At 40.2% G+C, this 16,435-nt stretch overlaps 1 protein-coding gene across 38 annotated transcripts in view; it reads left to right on the top strand.

The window, feature by feature from the left end:
• The window catches only part of LOC147348250 (uncharacterized), an 888,338-nt gene that overhangs the window by 89,264 nt on the left and 782,639 nt on the right, over positions 1 to 16,435 (top strand). For 2 of the 38 annotated variants that reach the window (XM_086366826.1, XM_086366819.1), the window contains exons 5-6: positions 9,684 to 9,733; positions 13,221 to 13,363. The exons of 34 other annotated variants lie outside the window; for them this stretch is intronic. Coding sequence is in view for 2 of the 4 variants with exons in the window: in XM_086366819.1 (XP_086222945.1) it covers positions 9,684 to 9,709 (26 nt within the window). In the remaining 2 variants the exon portion in view is untranslated. Of the gene's footprint in view, positions 1 to 9,683; positions 9,734 to 13,220; positions 13,364 to 16,435 lie in introns of those variants that run through there. 2 more of the 38 variants (XM_086366824.1, XM_086366818.1) reach the window with 1 other exon arrangement.

The following is a 16,435-nucleotide window of genomic DNA, read 5'->3' as shown; positions in this document are numbered from 1 at the left end:
TTCAGAATGGACTGGTTGGATCTCCTTGCAGTCCAAGGGACTCTCAAGAGGCTTCTCCAACACCACACTTCAAAAGCATCAATTCTTCAGTGCTCAGCCTTCTTTACAGTCCAACTCTCCCATTCATACATGACCACAGGAAAAACCATAGCCTTGAGTAGACAGACCTTTGTTGGCAAAGTAATGTCTCTACTTTTGAATATGTTATCTAGGTTGGTCATAACTTTCCTTCCAAGGAGTAAGCGTCTTTTAATTTCATGGCTGCAGTCACCATCTGCAGTGATTTTGGAGCCCAGAAAAATAAAGTCTGACACTGTTTCCACTGTTTCCCCATCTATTTCCCATGAAGTGGTAGGACCAGATGCCATGATCTTCGTTTTCTGAATGTTGAGCTTTAAGCCAACTTTTTCACTCTCCACTTTCACCTTCATCAAGAGGCTTTTGAGTTCCTCTTCACTTTCTGCCATAAGGGTGGTGTCATCTGTATATCTGAGGTTATTGAATTTCTCCTGGCAATCTTGATTCCAGCTTGTGTTTCTTCCAGTCCAGCATTTCTCATGATGTACTCTGCATATAAGTTAAATAAACAGGGTGACAATATACAGCCTCGATGAACTCCTTTTCCTATTTGGAACCAGTCTGTTGTTCCATGTCTGTTGCTTCCTGACCTGCATACAAATTTCTCAAGAGGCAGATCAGGTGGTCTGGTATTCCCATCTCTTTCAGAATTTTCCACAGTTTATTGTGATCCACACAGTCAAAGGCTTTGGCATAGTCAATAAAGCAGAAATAGATGTTTTTCTGGAGCTCTCTTGCTTTTTCCATGATCTAGCGGATGTTGGCAATTTGATATCTGGTTCCTCTGCCTTTTCTAAAACCAGCTTGAACATCAGGAAGTTCATGGTTCACGTATTGCTGAAGCCTGGCTTGAAGAATTTTGGGCATTACTTTACTAGCGTGTGAGATGAGTGCAATTGTGTGGTAGTTTGAGCATTCTTTGGCATTGCCTTTCTTTGGGATTGGAATGAAAACGGACCTTTTCTAGTCCTGTGGCCATTGCTGAGTTTTCCAAATTTGCTGGCATATTGAGTGCAGCACTTTCAGAGCATCATCTTTTAGGATTTGAAAGAGCTCAACTGGAATTCCATCACCTCCACTAGCTTTGTTCGTAGTGGTGCTTTCTAAGGCCCACTTGACTTCACATTCCAGGATGTCTGGCTCTAGGTCAGTGATCACACCATCGTGATTATCTGGGTTGTGAAGATCTTTTTTGTACAGTTCTTCTGTGTATTCTTGCCATCTCTTCTTAATATCTTCTGCTTCTGTTAGGTCCATACCATTTCTGTCCTTTATCGAGATCATTTTTGCATGAAATATTCCCTTGGTATCTCTGATTTTCTTGAAGAGATCTCTAGTCTTTGCCATTCTGTTGTTTTCCTCTATTTCTTTGCATTAATCGCTGAAGAAGGCTCATCCAAAAACCTATACATGGGCTTTTATGACAGATCTATGCATGATCACCCAAAATTGGAAGAATCCAGATGTTCAGTAGGTGAATGGATAAATGAACTGTGGTAAAACCATACACTGGAATACTCCTCAGTCATAGAGTGTACAGACTATTGACAGCGTGTAACCATTTGTATGACTCTCAATAGCATTATCCCAAGGGGAAGAAGTCTGTCTCAATAGGTCATTTCCTCCATGGTTTTGTTTATAATATTCTTGACCAGACAAAGCTATAGTGATGGAGAAGAGATTAGAAGTTAAGGGTGAGGAAGGGGTGTGATTACAAGCACAGGGAAGTTCTTGTGGCTTTGTCTCTGTTCTGTAAGTTGATTGTGGTCATGGTTACATAAGTCTCTACTTGTGTTAAAATTCATAGTAGTGTACACTGAAAATGTTAGTTTTATGGCAGATTAATTAAGCAAATTAGCATGGAGATGGGGACAACATCCAAGACATGGACAAAGGTGCATGCGTGTGTGCTCAGTTTCTGCCATTGTGTCTGACTCTTTGAGACCCCATTGACTATAGCCTGCCAGGTTCCTTTGTCCATGATATTCTCCAGGCAAGAATATTGGAGTGTGTTGCCATGCCCTGCTCCAGGGAATCTTCCCAACCCAGGGATCAAATCCAAATCTCCTACATCTCCTGCTTTGCAGACAGATTCTTTACCTGCTGGGCCCACTGAGCCACCTGGGAAGCCCCTGTTCAAAACTAGTGGATATTAAAGAAGTTAAACCAACAAAAGGACCTGGAGGCCCCCTTGTTGCAAGGAATGAGAAAGAGGCCCTTGCTGAGAGTTAAAAACTACATGTTCCTATTGAGGCAGAAGTCTGTTATTCTGTCTCCACCGTGTTCTTTCACCCTGAAAAGGAAAAGGTGTTTTGCTGTGAATAGTGGTTGGTTTCCTGTACTTGAAGACATCCAAGCAAAGGATGAAAACTCTTGCCCAGAGGTTATTGTAGTGGTTATTGCAGAAAGTAAGATGTTCCATTAGATTTCTGTGGTCAATTCATTTGCAATTCTGTGACATAAGCAGGAGCCAGAGGATGACAAATCATCTATTGTTGCAAGGTGAGGAATAATGCAGATTGGCTAAACTATGCATCAGGTTGTCGCTCACAAAGAACAGATGCGATCACAATAATTTCAGAGATGAATCGGTTTGATAGTTCTGATGCTGATCTGTCAGACTAATCTGAATGTCTGAAAAATTTGCCTCCAATAGAAGGTCAAGTGGGATGGAAAGAATTACTCTGTTTATTTTAGACATCTTTTTTATAGGTATGCACATCTCATTTGAAAACCTTTATGATGATCTTGGTTTTTTTTTAATTTTATTTTATTTTTAAACTTTACAATATTGTATTGGTTCTGCCATACATCGAAATGAATCCGCCACAGGCATACATGGGCTCTTCATCCTGAACCCCTCTCCCTCCTCCCTCCCCGTACCATCCCCCTGGGTCATCCCAGTGCACCAGCCCCAAGCATCTAGTATCGTGCATCGAACCTGGACTGGCGACTCGTTTCATATATGATATTATACATATTTCAATGCCATTCTCCCAAATCATCTCACCCTCACCCTCTCCCACAGAGTCCAAAAGACTGTTCTATACATCAGTGTCTCTTTTGCTGTCTCGTATACAGGGTTATTGTTACCATCTTTCTAAATTCCATATATATGCGTTAGTATACTGTATTGGTGTTTTTCTTTCTGGCTTACTTCACTCTGTATAATAGGTTCCAGTTTCATCCACCTCATTAGAACTGATTCAAATGTATTTTTTTAATGGCTGAGTAATACTCCATTGTGTATATGTACCACAGCTTTCTTATCCATTCATCTGCTGATGGACATCTAGGTTGCTTCCATGTCCTGGCTATTATAAACAGTGCTGTGATGAACATTGGGGTACAGGTGTCTCTTTCCCTTCTGGTTTCCTCAGTGTGTATGCCCAGCAGTGGGATTGCTGGGTCATAAGGCAGTTCTATTTCCAGTTTTTTAAGGAGTCTCCACACTGTTCTCCATAGTGGCTGTACTAGTTTGCATTCCCACCAACAGTGTAAGAGGGTTCCCTTTTCTCCACACCCTCTCCAGCATTTATTGCTTGTAGACTTTTGGATCGCAGCCGTTCTGACTGGCGTGAAATGGTACCTCATAGTGGTTTTGATTTGCATTTCTCTGATAATGAGTGATGTTGAGCATCTTTTCATGTGTTTGTTAGCCATCTGTATGTCTTCAGAATGGGAGAAAATAATAGCAAATGAAGCAACTGACAAACAACTAATCTCAAAAATATACAAGCAACTCCTACAGCTCAATTCCAGAAAAATAAATGACCCAATCAAAAAATGGGCCAAAGAACTAGATGATCTTGTTTTCAAATGGTTGAACTATTTATATTCCAGCAAATTCCTTAAGCAGCTCTGGTTTTTTAGGGGAAATATAGAGGGAGAGGCTTGAAGCCCTTTTCTAGGATGGTAATGGAAAGCGCTCATAGAAAGCATTAGTGTGCTTGCTCCACAGTTAGTAGGGGCTTAGAGCAGACCTGAGCCATCATGGATGCTTTGGAGGCTTTCTGAGAATGGCCCAGTCCAACAGAATCAGCTTCTCACCTGGGAGTCTGTTAAAAATGCAGATTGTAGGTCTCCACCCAGACTTCCTCAATTATAAACTCTTAAGGTAGGGTCCAGTATGCCTTCTAGATGATTCTGATGCAAACTAAAGTTTGTCTGATACATATTGAAGTTTGGCATCTATGATATCATTAGTTTTGCTTCTGACTAATTTCACACGGGGCTCTGAACAACCCCAGGGGTTATTTTTAATCCATTGGAAATTCATATAATGTGGTTACAAGCTGACCAGTGGGTCAGAGAAAGTCCACTTAGCCAACTGCTAGCTTAATTCCAGCATTAGGCATCAGAGAAATTAAAATTCCATTACACTAAAAAAAAAAAAAAAATTCCATTACACTTCTGTCCATTTCCAACTTACAAGCCATTTTGATTTGCAGCTTCAACTTACAATCGAAAACAGAAAAGAGCAACCTCGACACATACCACTCTCTAGTTTCTTATATGATTAGCTCATTATTAGCCCATTTAAGAAGGCATATTCCTTCTAAATTCTGTGTCTGGCTCCAACTTCCTTTCAAAACTTTGTATTACACTCCTGACACTCTTTTTTTTTTTTTTTTAATGTTCCAATTGGTAGTTATTTTCTCATGGTGCTTGCCAAACTGAGTTTAAAACTTCACTGTCTGTTTTAATATCTCAATTGGTTGCCATAACATGACTGCAGAGGTTTCTTGAACCAGAAGCATGTCTGCCAAGTAAAGCTTTAAGTCTGAAATGTGAATGTGACATGCTTCATCATCATTTAAAGTACTGTTTAATTAAGGATTGGTGAACCCCATTTCAGTTTGAGTTATTTGAATGTCTAATGTTTATTCAAACATCCTGATTTCAATAAAAACTCTAAATGTGGGTTGCCAGCACTTTTCCATTAACTTTTAAATCCCTGTGTATTTCAAGGGAAATATAGTTTGCATGTTTCTGATTCATTTACACTTAACTCATCAGAATATTATTTTGCTGGAACTACTTCTTGTCCAAGTGTCACGTACCTCTTAAAATCCTTAGAAATAGGATGTTAGTTAAAACACAACAAAATATAAACGAAGCTGAGGCTTAGAAGAGTTGAACCATATTTGGCTTTGTTTCTGAACTTGGCCCCAAATGCCTGTGGTTTAAAGGTGTAATGGATTACAAGATTCCTTTTACTGTCGCGGCAAAAATAGGACTGCCTGCCTTGTGGCCCTGGGTGCAATACACACGTTTGGAAGTAATTATAAAGGACATGAGTGAAATAAACTACGTGCAGTATTGGTGTTTTCATGTCAGTGGTGGGGAGGCTTCCTCTGAAATGTCCGTAAGAAAAGCCTTCTGCCCATTTAGCACTGGAACTTGAATCACAAGAAACCAGGTGCTGTCCCCCTGAGGCCCGCACGTAGCAAATCTCCAAGCACTCAAAGTAATAAAATGATGTGAATGAACTGTTAACTTTCCTGAGTCAGGCTAGACTTGAAAATCAGACCTTCTGTGTTATTAGATGGAGAGAGAAATGTATAAATCAGTACTTCGTACTTTGTGGTTAACCTGTCTGTATTACTCAGGGTCCAGTCAGGAAAGCAGAACCAAACTTTCTATATTGCAACAGAGAATTTCAGAAAGGAAATTGGTTGAGGAGGTATGGGAGGACTCCTAGAGCACCATGGGAAGACTGGTGGTTCAGAAGGAAGTACAGCAAGCAGCTGTTACCCCTCAGACTGGAGGAACAAAGGGAAGTTGAGGTTTTCAAATCCAGAAGCTTGCATGAGGGATTTGGGTACTGAAGAGGGCTGAAGAGGGATGGGATTCTTTGGGGTGTTGATACCTCTGAGTGCTGTCCCATAAGGCTAGTTCTAGGAGTGCAGAAAGCAACTGGGTACTGGAGATGATTGCCGCTATCAGGGTGAAGAACCCTGTTCATCTGAGTTATAGGGATTCCCAATGAAACCACTTATGGGTATCTGTCCTGTGAATTGACGTGTTAAAGGAATGTGTTAACTCCTTCCTGAACTTCATTGTTCAGTTTCTAAGAGCTTCATTGTCCTCATCCATAAAATGGGGCCAACAGTCTTTACTCTTCTCATCTTGATGGTGTCTTTGGAACATAAAAAGATATTAAAACACTTGGTCTGTGATCAGCGTGTGTGTGTGCTAAGTCGCTTCAGTGGGGTCTGACTCTTTGTGACCCAATGTACTATGGCCTGCCAGGCTCCTTTGTCCATGGGGATTCTCCAGACAAGAGTACTGGAATGGGATGTCATGCCCTTCTCCAGGTGATCGTTCCAACCCAAGGGTCGTACTCACATCTCTTATGTCTCCTGTATTGTCTGGCAGATTATTTACCAGTAACACCACCTGGGAAGCCCAGTCAGTGAACACATACCATGTAAATTCATGGTATTGTGATTGTTCTTTTAAAAGTCTTACTCTACTTTAAATATGATATTGAAATAAAAGAAATCTAAGACAAAATTGAGTGCAGCACTTTCACAGCATCATCTTTCAGGATTTGAAAGAGCTCAACTGGAATTCCATCACCTCCACTAGCTTTGTTCTTAGTGATGCTTTCTAAGGCCCACTTGACTTCACATTCCAGGATGTCTGGCTCTAGGTCAGTGATCACATCATCGTGATTATCTGGGTTGTGAAGATCTTTTTTGTACAGTTCTTCTGTGTATTCTTGCCACCTCTTCTTAATATCTTCTGCTTCTGTTAGGTCCATACCATTTCTGTCCTTTATCGAGCCCATCTTTGCATGAAATGTTCCCTTGGTATCTCTAATTTTCTTGAAGAGATCTCTAGTCTTTGCCATTCTGTTGTTTTCCTCTATTTCTTTGCATTGATCACTGAAGAAGGCTTTCTTATCTCTTCTTGCTATTCTTTGGAACTCTGCATTCAGATGCTTGTATCTTTCCTTTTCTCCTTTGCTTTTTGCTTCTCTTCTTTTCACAGCTATTTGTAAGGCCTCCCCAGACAGCCATTTTGCTTTTTTGCGTTTCTTTTCCATGGGGATGATCTTGATCCCCGTCTCCTGTACAATGTCACGAACCTCATTCCATAGTTCATCAGGCACTCTCTCTATCAGCTCTAGGCCCTTAAATCTATTTCTCACTTCCATTGTATAATCATAAGGGATTTGATTTAGGTCATACCTGAATGGTCTAGTGGTTTTCCCTACTTTCTTCAATTTAAGTCAGAATTTGGTAATAAGGAGTTCATGATCTGAGCCACAGTCAGCTCCTGGTCTTGTTTTTTGACTGTATAGAGCTTCTCCATCTTTGGCTGCAAAGAATATAATCAATCTGATTTCGGTGTTGACCATCTGGTGATGTCCATGTATAGAGTCTTCTCTTGTGTTGTTGGAAGAGGGTGTTTGCTATGACCAGTGCATTTTCTTGGCAAAACTCTATTAGTCTTTGCCCTGCTTCATTCCATATTCCAAGGCCAAATTTGCCTGTTACTCCAGGTGTTTCTTGACTTCCTACTTTTGCATTCCAGTCCCCTGTAATGAAAAGGACATCTTTTTTGGGTGTCAATTCTAAAAGGTCTTGTAGGTCTTCATAGAACCATTCAACTTCAGCTTCTTCAGCATTACTGGTTGGGGCATAGACTTGGATTACTGTGATATTGAATGGTTTGCCTTGGAAACGAACAGAGATCATTCTGTCGTTTTTGAGATTGCATCCAATCAGCAGTGGCCACAGGACTGGAAAAGGTCAGTTTTCATTCCAATCCCAAAGAAAGGCAAAGCCAAATAATGCTCAAACTACCACACAGTTGCACTCATCTCACATGCTAGTAAAGTAATGCTCACAATTCTCCAAGCCAGGCTTCAGCAATACGTGAACCGTAAAATTCCTGATGTTCAAGCTGGTTTTAGAAAAGGCAGAGGAACCAGAGATCAAATTACCAAAATCTGCTGGATCATGGAAAAAGCAAGAGAGTTCCAGAAAAACATCTATTTCTGCTTTATTGACTATGCCAAAGCCTTTGACTGTGTGGATCACAATAAACTGTGGAAATTCTTCAAGAGATGGGAATACCAGACCACCTGACCTGCTTCTTGAGAAATCTGTATACAGGTCAGGAGGCAACAGTTAGAACTGGACATGGAACAACAGACTGGTTCCAAATAGGAAAAGGAGTATGTCAAGGCTGTATATTGTCACCCTGTTTATTTAACTTATATGCAGAGTACATCATGAGAAATGCTGGACTGGAAGAAACACAAGCTGGAATCAAGATTGCTGGGAGAAATATCAATAACCTCAGATATGCAGATGACACCACCCTTATGGCAGAAAGTGAAGAGGAACTCAAAAGCCTCTTGATGAAGGTGAAAGTGGAGAGTGAAAAAGTTGGCTTAAAGCTCAACATTCAGAAAACAAAGATCATGGCATCCGGTCCCATCACTTCATGGCAAATAGATGGGGAAACAGTGGAAACAGTGTCAGACTTTATTTTTCTGGGCTCCAAAATCACTGCAGATGGTGACTGCATCCATGAAATTAAAAGGCGCTTACTCCTTGGAAGGAAAATTATGACCAACCTAGATAACATCCCACTGCTGGGCATACACACTGAGGAAACCAGAAGGGAAAGAGACACGTGTACCCCAATGTTCATCGCAGCACTGTTTATAATAGCCAGGACATGGAAGCAACCTAGATGTCCATCAGCAGATGAATGGATAAGAAAGCTGTGGTACATATACACAATGGAGTATTACTCAGCCATTAAAAAGAATACATTTGAATCAGTTCTAGTGAGGTGGATGAAACTGGAGCCTATTATACAGAGTGAAGTAAGCCAGAAGGACAAACACCAATACAGTATACTAACGCATATATATGGAATTTAGAAAGATGGTAACGACAACCCTGTAAAAAAGAAAAAAAAAAAAAGCAGAGACATTACTTTTCCAACAAAGGTCTGTCTACTCAAGGCTATGGTTTTTCCTGTGGTCATGTATGGATGGGAGAGTTGGACTGTGAAGAAGGCTGAGCACTGAAGAATTGATGCTTTTGAAGTGTGGTGTTGGAGAAGCCTCTTGAGAGTCCCTTGGACTGCAAGGAGATCCAACCAGTCCATTCTGAAGGAGATCAGCCCTGGGATTTCTTTGGAGGGAATGATGCTAAAGCTGAAACTGCAATACTTTGGCCACCTCATGCGAAGAGTTGACTCATTGGAAAAGACTCTGATGCTGGGAGGGATTTGGGGCAGGAGGAGAAGGGGACGACAGAGGATGAGATGGCTGGATGGCATCACTGACTCAATGGACTTGAGTCTGAGTGAACTCTGGGAGTTGGTGATAGACAGGGAGGCTTGGCGTGCTGCGGTTCATGGGATCGCGAAGAGTCGGGCATGACTGAGTGACTGAACTGAACTGAAGACATAATTGCTTATACCCCCATCATATAATCAATTAAATAGTTTATTTTTCTTCATATACTCATTGTTTTATATATTTCCTAATATTATCATCATTTTAAACTCAAAGCCTGGAAACCTTGTCTTTTGGGACATGAGTGAACCGTTTTTCTGTTTCTTTGAAACAGGTACAAATACATTTTTAAAGAACTAGATGTGGAGGAAGAAGGAAGCATTTGTAAGTAAAATCAGATTATTAACTAATAGTGTTAAGGATGTTTTACAGCTGCAGATCACAGCACTAAAAGGAAATATAGCTGTGTTTATAAAATTGTAAACAGAAATATAATTCCAGGCTGCCTGAGTCTTTTCCTAATTATACTGCTTTTAAGCAGGTGAAAGTGAAAATATTTATAAAATAAGATATGGTTATGGCACCTGATGCAGAAATATGTTTATCCTTCATATTTTATATTTCTGCATTGAAATTGAGCACTTGGTTGGCAATAACATTAAGAAACAAATGTCATCAAACAATTCGAGAGAGGATTTTAAAGTTACCATTTCAAGTGTGTGGTTTTTAGAACTGACAATCCCTGCAAGTGTGGATGGGTTGTGTTCTTTGAATACCTAAGTGTTATTTGATGCCCCTTTGGTTTTTGGAGTTTCATTTAGTAAAGCACTTGTACACATTCAGTGAAATATCTATTACCAAGGAATCTTTTTTCCCAACTCTCTTCTAATCAGAAGTGACAATGAATATCTTCTACATTTCCTAAAGAGGCACTGTTGTTTTTTTTTTCTTTTTTTATTCTTCTTCTTCCTTTTTTCCCTTAAAACATAGAGTACTGGCATGTTATCTTCTGTAGACCCCCAAGGTAAAACTCTCTAACCCTTTCTAAACCATCACTAAAAGTGAGTGGCAATGAACTATTTTCCCCTTGGGATATTGTTGGAATAGGCTGTCTTTATGTGTATTATTTTCTTAGTCAATGAGCTTCGGAAGACAAAAAGCTATCAGTCTGATACTCAGTGACTTCTTTCAACACAAAAATACCCTAAGGGGATCCTCGGTGACTGGTAGAGTAGAAGGTATTGCTTCATGTTTAGATTTTTCCAATGAAAATGAGTTGGAAAGCTAGAGGTATCGTGGCATACGGGCGTTCCAGGGGGAGTGACACGTTCAATTGGAAAAGGGAAATGTGAATTTGAAATAGCTATTTGGTCTTCCCACTCCAGTAGCAGAAAATGTTAAAATTGTATCTGGTCTGAAGCATTCACAGTTACAACTGAATTTCAATAAAAGTGTCTCTTACAGACCATGAAAGTGAAAGTGAAGTCGCTCAGTTGTGTCCGACTCTTTGCAACCCCTTGGACTGTAGCCTACCAGGCTCCTCCTCCATGGGATTCTCCAGGCAAGAGTACTGGAGTGGGTTGCCATTTCCTTCTCCAGGGGATCTTCCCAACCCAGGGATTGAACCCAGGTCTCCCACATTGCAGGCAGACGCTTTAACCTCTGAGCCACCAGGGAAGCCTATAAATGTATGCAAAGTCGCCATTCCATTGGCCTTTTAATGAACCTGAAGGAATTGTAGATCCCTAGAAGGTGTGTGTGCACGTGCGCATGTGTGTACATATATATGTGTACATGTACACTCACGTTTCCCCCCCGTCCCCCCGCCAAGGGAATGATCCTGAAAGGGGGGGTCATTATTCTGTTAGTACATATGCCCTTGGGATGTCAGTGAAGTATTTTTTTTTTAATTCTCACCCCCCCAAGTTTTTTAAAACGGCTTTACAAAGTCAGAAGTGGTCCCTAATATGGTTGCACTGACAGTATGTAAGGTACAAAAAGCTGTCACAGCATCATTCAAATGTCAACTCTATAGAAACTTTACCGTGATACTGAAAATTTACCCATTAATGCTCAGGAGTTTCTGTTTGGGGAAGCTCTTCAGGTCATAGGGCATTTCCTATGGCTCCAATTCACTGCAATAGAGATTACGGAGGAAGACTTTTGTGGTTGGGTCAATGTCCCATTGTACTATAGCCTACATCTGGGGAACGTGAAAGAGAAGAAAGAACATAAAAAGGCTTTTAATAGCTTGAATGTAATCTTATCAGGGAAAACAATGTATATTTATATGCTTGTGATTTTTTAAAAAAAATCTTGTGACATTTTTTATTGTGGTAAAATGTCACTTTTAGCCTCTGATTGTAAGTCGTGCTGCTCTTCTAAACTTTGGCTTCAGTTCTGGTTCTTGGAGAGAGAGCACCCCAAAATGGGGGCATTCACACCAAATTAAAAAAGGGTGTTCAAATATAGGCTGGAGGAAGCAATGTGTTGGAGAGACTATATCCAAATGTTAGGGCTCACACATGAGCCAGGATGGTGCCTTAGGACAGGCATGAGATAATAGAAAGTAAGAGCCATGGACTCATCAGATCAATTGATGAAATCCATTGATTAATATTTTTGTTGAAGTATAGTTGATTTACAGTGTTGTGCCTGTCTCTGTTATATATCAAAGTGACTCATTTATATGCATACTGTATATATTCTTTTTTGATAGTCTTTTCCATTATGGTTTATCACAGGATATTGAGTGTGGTTCCTATGCTGTACAGTGAGACCTTGTTATTTATCCATTCTAAATGTAATTGCACGTAATCACCCCAAACTCTCAGTCTATCATTCTCCCTTCCTCCTGCCCCCTTGGCAATCACAAGTCTGAAAAATGAACCTATCTATAAAGCAGAAACAGACTCATAGTCATTGGTTAATCTTTAAAGCTTTATTTTTAGTACTCAGATACATTCTGGTGACTATCTTACATTAACTTTCTTTTCTCTGAAAAAGATGCTGTGCTACATATCAGAATCTATAACTTCCGACATGTCACCTCTTTGGGTCTCTTTTTCCTTATTTATAAAGGATAAAGTTTCAAGGACCTCTAAGAGTCTTTCAGCATTGACTTTATGACTCTGAGGTATGGGGTTTAGTCCCTTGGGTTGTGAAATTCCTTACCTTGATGCTGAGCCCCAGAGGGGTTGATGGCTTGAGGAAGGAAGCTTTTTTCAGAAGATAATGTTAGCACATTAGAATTGGACAATAATGTAAGATCGAGTCCCCATTCCTCTTCTTGTTGAGACAGGCCCTGGTGATCCATCTTTTGCCTCTGTCACCCTAATTTAGGTCATTCCTATTGTGAGGTTTCTCAAATAGTACCTGTCTGGGTATAAAATTTATGTTGAAGGAACATTAATGCAAGCTCTTAATAAGATGAAGAACTTAACAGTATGCTGTTATCTGAGGATGATATATTTTATATACTCAAGACATGTTTAATTAGCTTTGTAAGAGTCAAATTGGTCTGGACAGTAATGAAGCTTTCTTTTTATCCCTCTATCCCATATTCTGTTAAAATGACAGGCAAGTTATTCAAGAAATCACATTTCAAATTGGTGTATTTGTAAATCTCTCTCTATGTTCCTGCAAAACTAATCAGTTTTGAAAATTCATTTCTTGCTCAGGATAGAACGCAGGAGAGTACTTATTTAGAATGACACAGTGGAATAAAGAGTAGAGCTAATAGGTGTTAGAGCTCTTCAAATATTGAACATGTAATTTTTTTGAAACATAGTTACTAAATATTTGATAAGCATTTACATCTGAGTAGCACTCAAGGGTTTTATAACCTTTGATATGCACTCCCATTTTGCAGATGAGGACACTGGCCAGACTGCCAAAGCTTTAAGTACTGGAGCCAAGAATCAAAGTAAACCTTTTGCCCCAAATCTCTGCCTCCTTCCAAACAGAAAGATCCAAGTTTAATGTGTGATGGCTGTTTCTCTATTTAATGAATAAAAGAAAAGATTGAATCTACTAATCCAGTGGTTCCTTTGAATTTCAGGGGTCAGGTGGGGATTTGTCTCTGGTGGGTTCCACCCCTTTAGCGCCCAGGAAGAAATTTAATGATCCTCATGATGATGTTGAATTTTATCCACAATCACTGAAGGGTTTTCATGCTTGCGGTCTCATTTATCTCTCAGCACGCCTTTGAGTAGGTGGGTTGGACATTTTGATCCCTGTGTGGTATGCATTTATCTATGGCTGCACTGGCTCTCAGTTGCAGCACTCTGGCTCTTCACTGTGGTGCGTAGGCTTAGTGGCCACATGGTTTGTGGGATCTTAGTTTCCCAACCAGGGATCGAACCTGAATCCCCTGCCTTGGAAGGCAGATTCCCAACCACTGGACCACCTGCCTGTACTTTTGAGATATTTTTACCTCAGGTTGCACACAGGGTCAGTACTGATGCAAGGCCAGGAAAAGGCTGCTCCCAGCCTCCAACTAGTGCAACCAGAAATTTTGTCAGAAATTTCAAGAAGTGGTATTTTGATAGAGACAAGAGTAACAAATGAAGCTGAAAAGAGAAGATCCCATCAAAAGTGACAAAAGTGGAAGGATGTAGGTCATTATCTATTCTAATGTATTTTTTAAAAAGGAAGGGGGCAATTTAGAAATCTTCTGAAGAATGAAGATCCTAGCAAGAGCAGTTATTTCTTTTGATAAAGACAGGTCTTTTGGTTGAGATTTTGATGTCTAAATTCTTGGAAAATGTCTGATTTTTTTTTGTTTGAAAGAACGATAGGAGGTAAAATAAGGGGAAATTTTTCTACAATGTCTGATTATGTTTTTCAAACATTGAAAGTTGCTAAGTTGTTAATAAGGAAGACTAATTGTGATGTCATGCATTGCTTTATTCAGAAATTCACTACTGAGTGTTTGCAGTATATATAGAGAGTTGGCATTTCTTTATAATTTAGGTAGGTGATACACCTTAACTCCTGTGCTTATCTGTTTTTACTGAGTCCGTTTCGTGGGTGTGAACATTTTGAAAACAGAGTAATAAGCAGTAGATTTGGGTCTTTGTCTAGCAGCCAAAGAAGATAGAACAACAATCTAGTTAATTTTTTTGAGTCTGTTTTATGGAACTTTTACCTTTGTTAAGCTTATTTTTTTATTCTACAGTCATTGAGCACTTCTTCATGTAAATGTATTCTCATAAAAACTGAATCACAATGCAGGAGAGTAATGATATCAAACCGCATATCACTGAGGCTATCTGGAAGTGTGGTACAGAAAGATTGAAGTTTCATCTCAACTTGCCAGACAAAAATCCCATGATATCATCCATGGCTTCAGGCAGCAGGGGAGTGTGGTAGCACAGGAGTCAGATTATACACTCAAGAAAATACAGGTGGCAATCGTGTGATTGTATGCTTCTGAATCACAGGAGTTGTACATAGACAAAGGAGTTGTATATACAAAGAGAGGAGTTTAGGAGAACAGTATCCCTAGTGGGATGGAATGCTCTATAGGAATTAGTGGAGCTGGAAGAATAAGTACTTTTGATGGGGCAGGAGGGGTAGCAATCTTTAGTGAAGAAAATTATAATAATACAGTATGACAATTAGGAATGCCTAAGGGAAGTTCCTTAACCAAAGGAGCTAAAGCTGAGCTCATTTTGGAAGAGCATGGAAATAATTTGGAGATGTAGCTAATAATTCTAGCTACCAATCAGTGAGCACTTTGTGCCTAACTTTGCTCAGCGCTTTGCATGCCTTGCCTCTAATTATCACCATGATCTGGCAAGGAGATACTGTTAACTCTATTTTGTAGATGAAAAGTGTAAGTCTCAGAGAGGTGAAATCACTCAAGTTGCACGGCTAGTAAGTAGTAGAGTGAGATTTGAAGCCAAATCTCTTTGATTCTAGAGTCCACACTGATACCCAACAAAGTTTGTTTTTTTTTCAATTGTCCTGGGTAGGTTGAAGCCAGACTTTGTAGTGTTTTAAGTGACAGATGTTCAAGCTGGCTTTAGAAAAGGCAGAGGAACCAGAGATCAAATTGCCAACATCCACTGGATCATTGAAAAAGCAAGAGAGCTCCAGAAAAACATCTATTTCTGCTTTATTGACTATGCCAAAGCCTTTGACTATGTGGATCACAATAAACTGGAAAATTCTGAAAGAGATGGGAATACCAGACCACCTGACGTGCCTCTTGAGAAACCTATATGCAGGTCAGGAAGCAACAGTTAGAACTGGACATGGAACAACAGACTGGTTCCAAATAGGAAAAGGAGTACGTTGAGGCTGTATACTGTCCCCCTGCTTATTTAACTTATATGCAGAGTACATCATGAGAAACACTGGTCTGGAAGAAACACAAGCTGGAATCAAGATTGTTGGGAGAAATATCAATAACCTCAGATATGCAGATGACACCACCCTTATGGCAGAAAGTGAAGAGGAACTCAAAAGCCTCTTGATGAAAGTGAAAGAGGAGAGTGAAAAACTTGGCTTAAAGCTCAACATTCAGAAAATGAAGATCATGGCATCTGGTCCCATCACTTCATGGTAAATAGATGGGGAAACAGTGGAAACAGTGGCTGACTTTATTTTTGGGGGCTCCAAAATCACTGCAGATGGTGAGTGCAGCCATGAAATTAAAAGACGCTTACTCCTTGGAAGGAAAGTTATGACCAACCTAGATAGCATATTCAAAAGCAGAGACATTACTTTTCAACAAAGGTCCGTCTAGTCAAGGCTATGGTTTTTCCAGTGGTCATGTATGGATGTGAGAGTTGGACTGTGAAGAAAGCTGAGCGCTGAAGAATTGATGCTTTTGAAGTGTGGTGTTGGAGAAGACTCTTGAGAGTCCCTTGGACTGCAAGGAGATCCAACCAGTCCATCCTATAGGAGATGAGTCCTGGGTGTTCATTGGAAGGACTGATGCTAAAGCTGAAACTCCAATACTGTGGCCACCTCATGCGAAGAGTTGACTCATTGGAAAAGACTCTGATGCTGGGAGGGATTGGGGGCAGGAGGAGAAGGGGACGACAGAGGATGAGATGGCTGGATGGCATCACCGAC

This window comes from Bos grunniens, chromosome 22 (genome assembly GCF_055505025.1).
Source record: "Bos grunniens cultivar Pamir isolate PY7600 chromosome 22, Bosgru_T2T1.0, whole genome shotgun sequence".
In the NCBI taxonomy this organism is placed as follows: Eukaryota; Metazoa; Chordata; class Mammalia; order Artiodactyla; family Bovidae; genus Bos; species Bos grunniens.
Note: the sequence above shows the minus strand (reverse complement) of the source record. Positions and strands in the feature narration are given on the sequence as shown.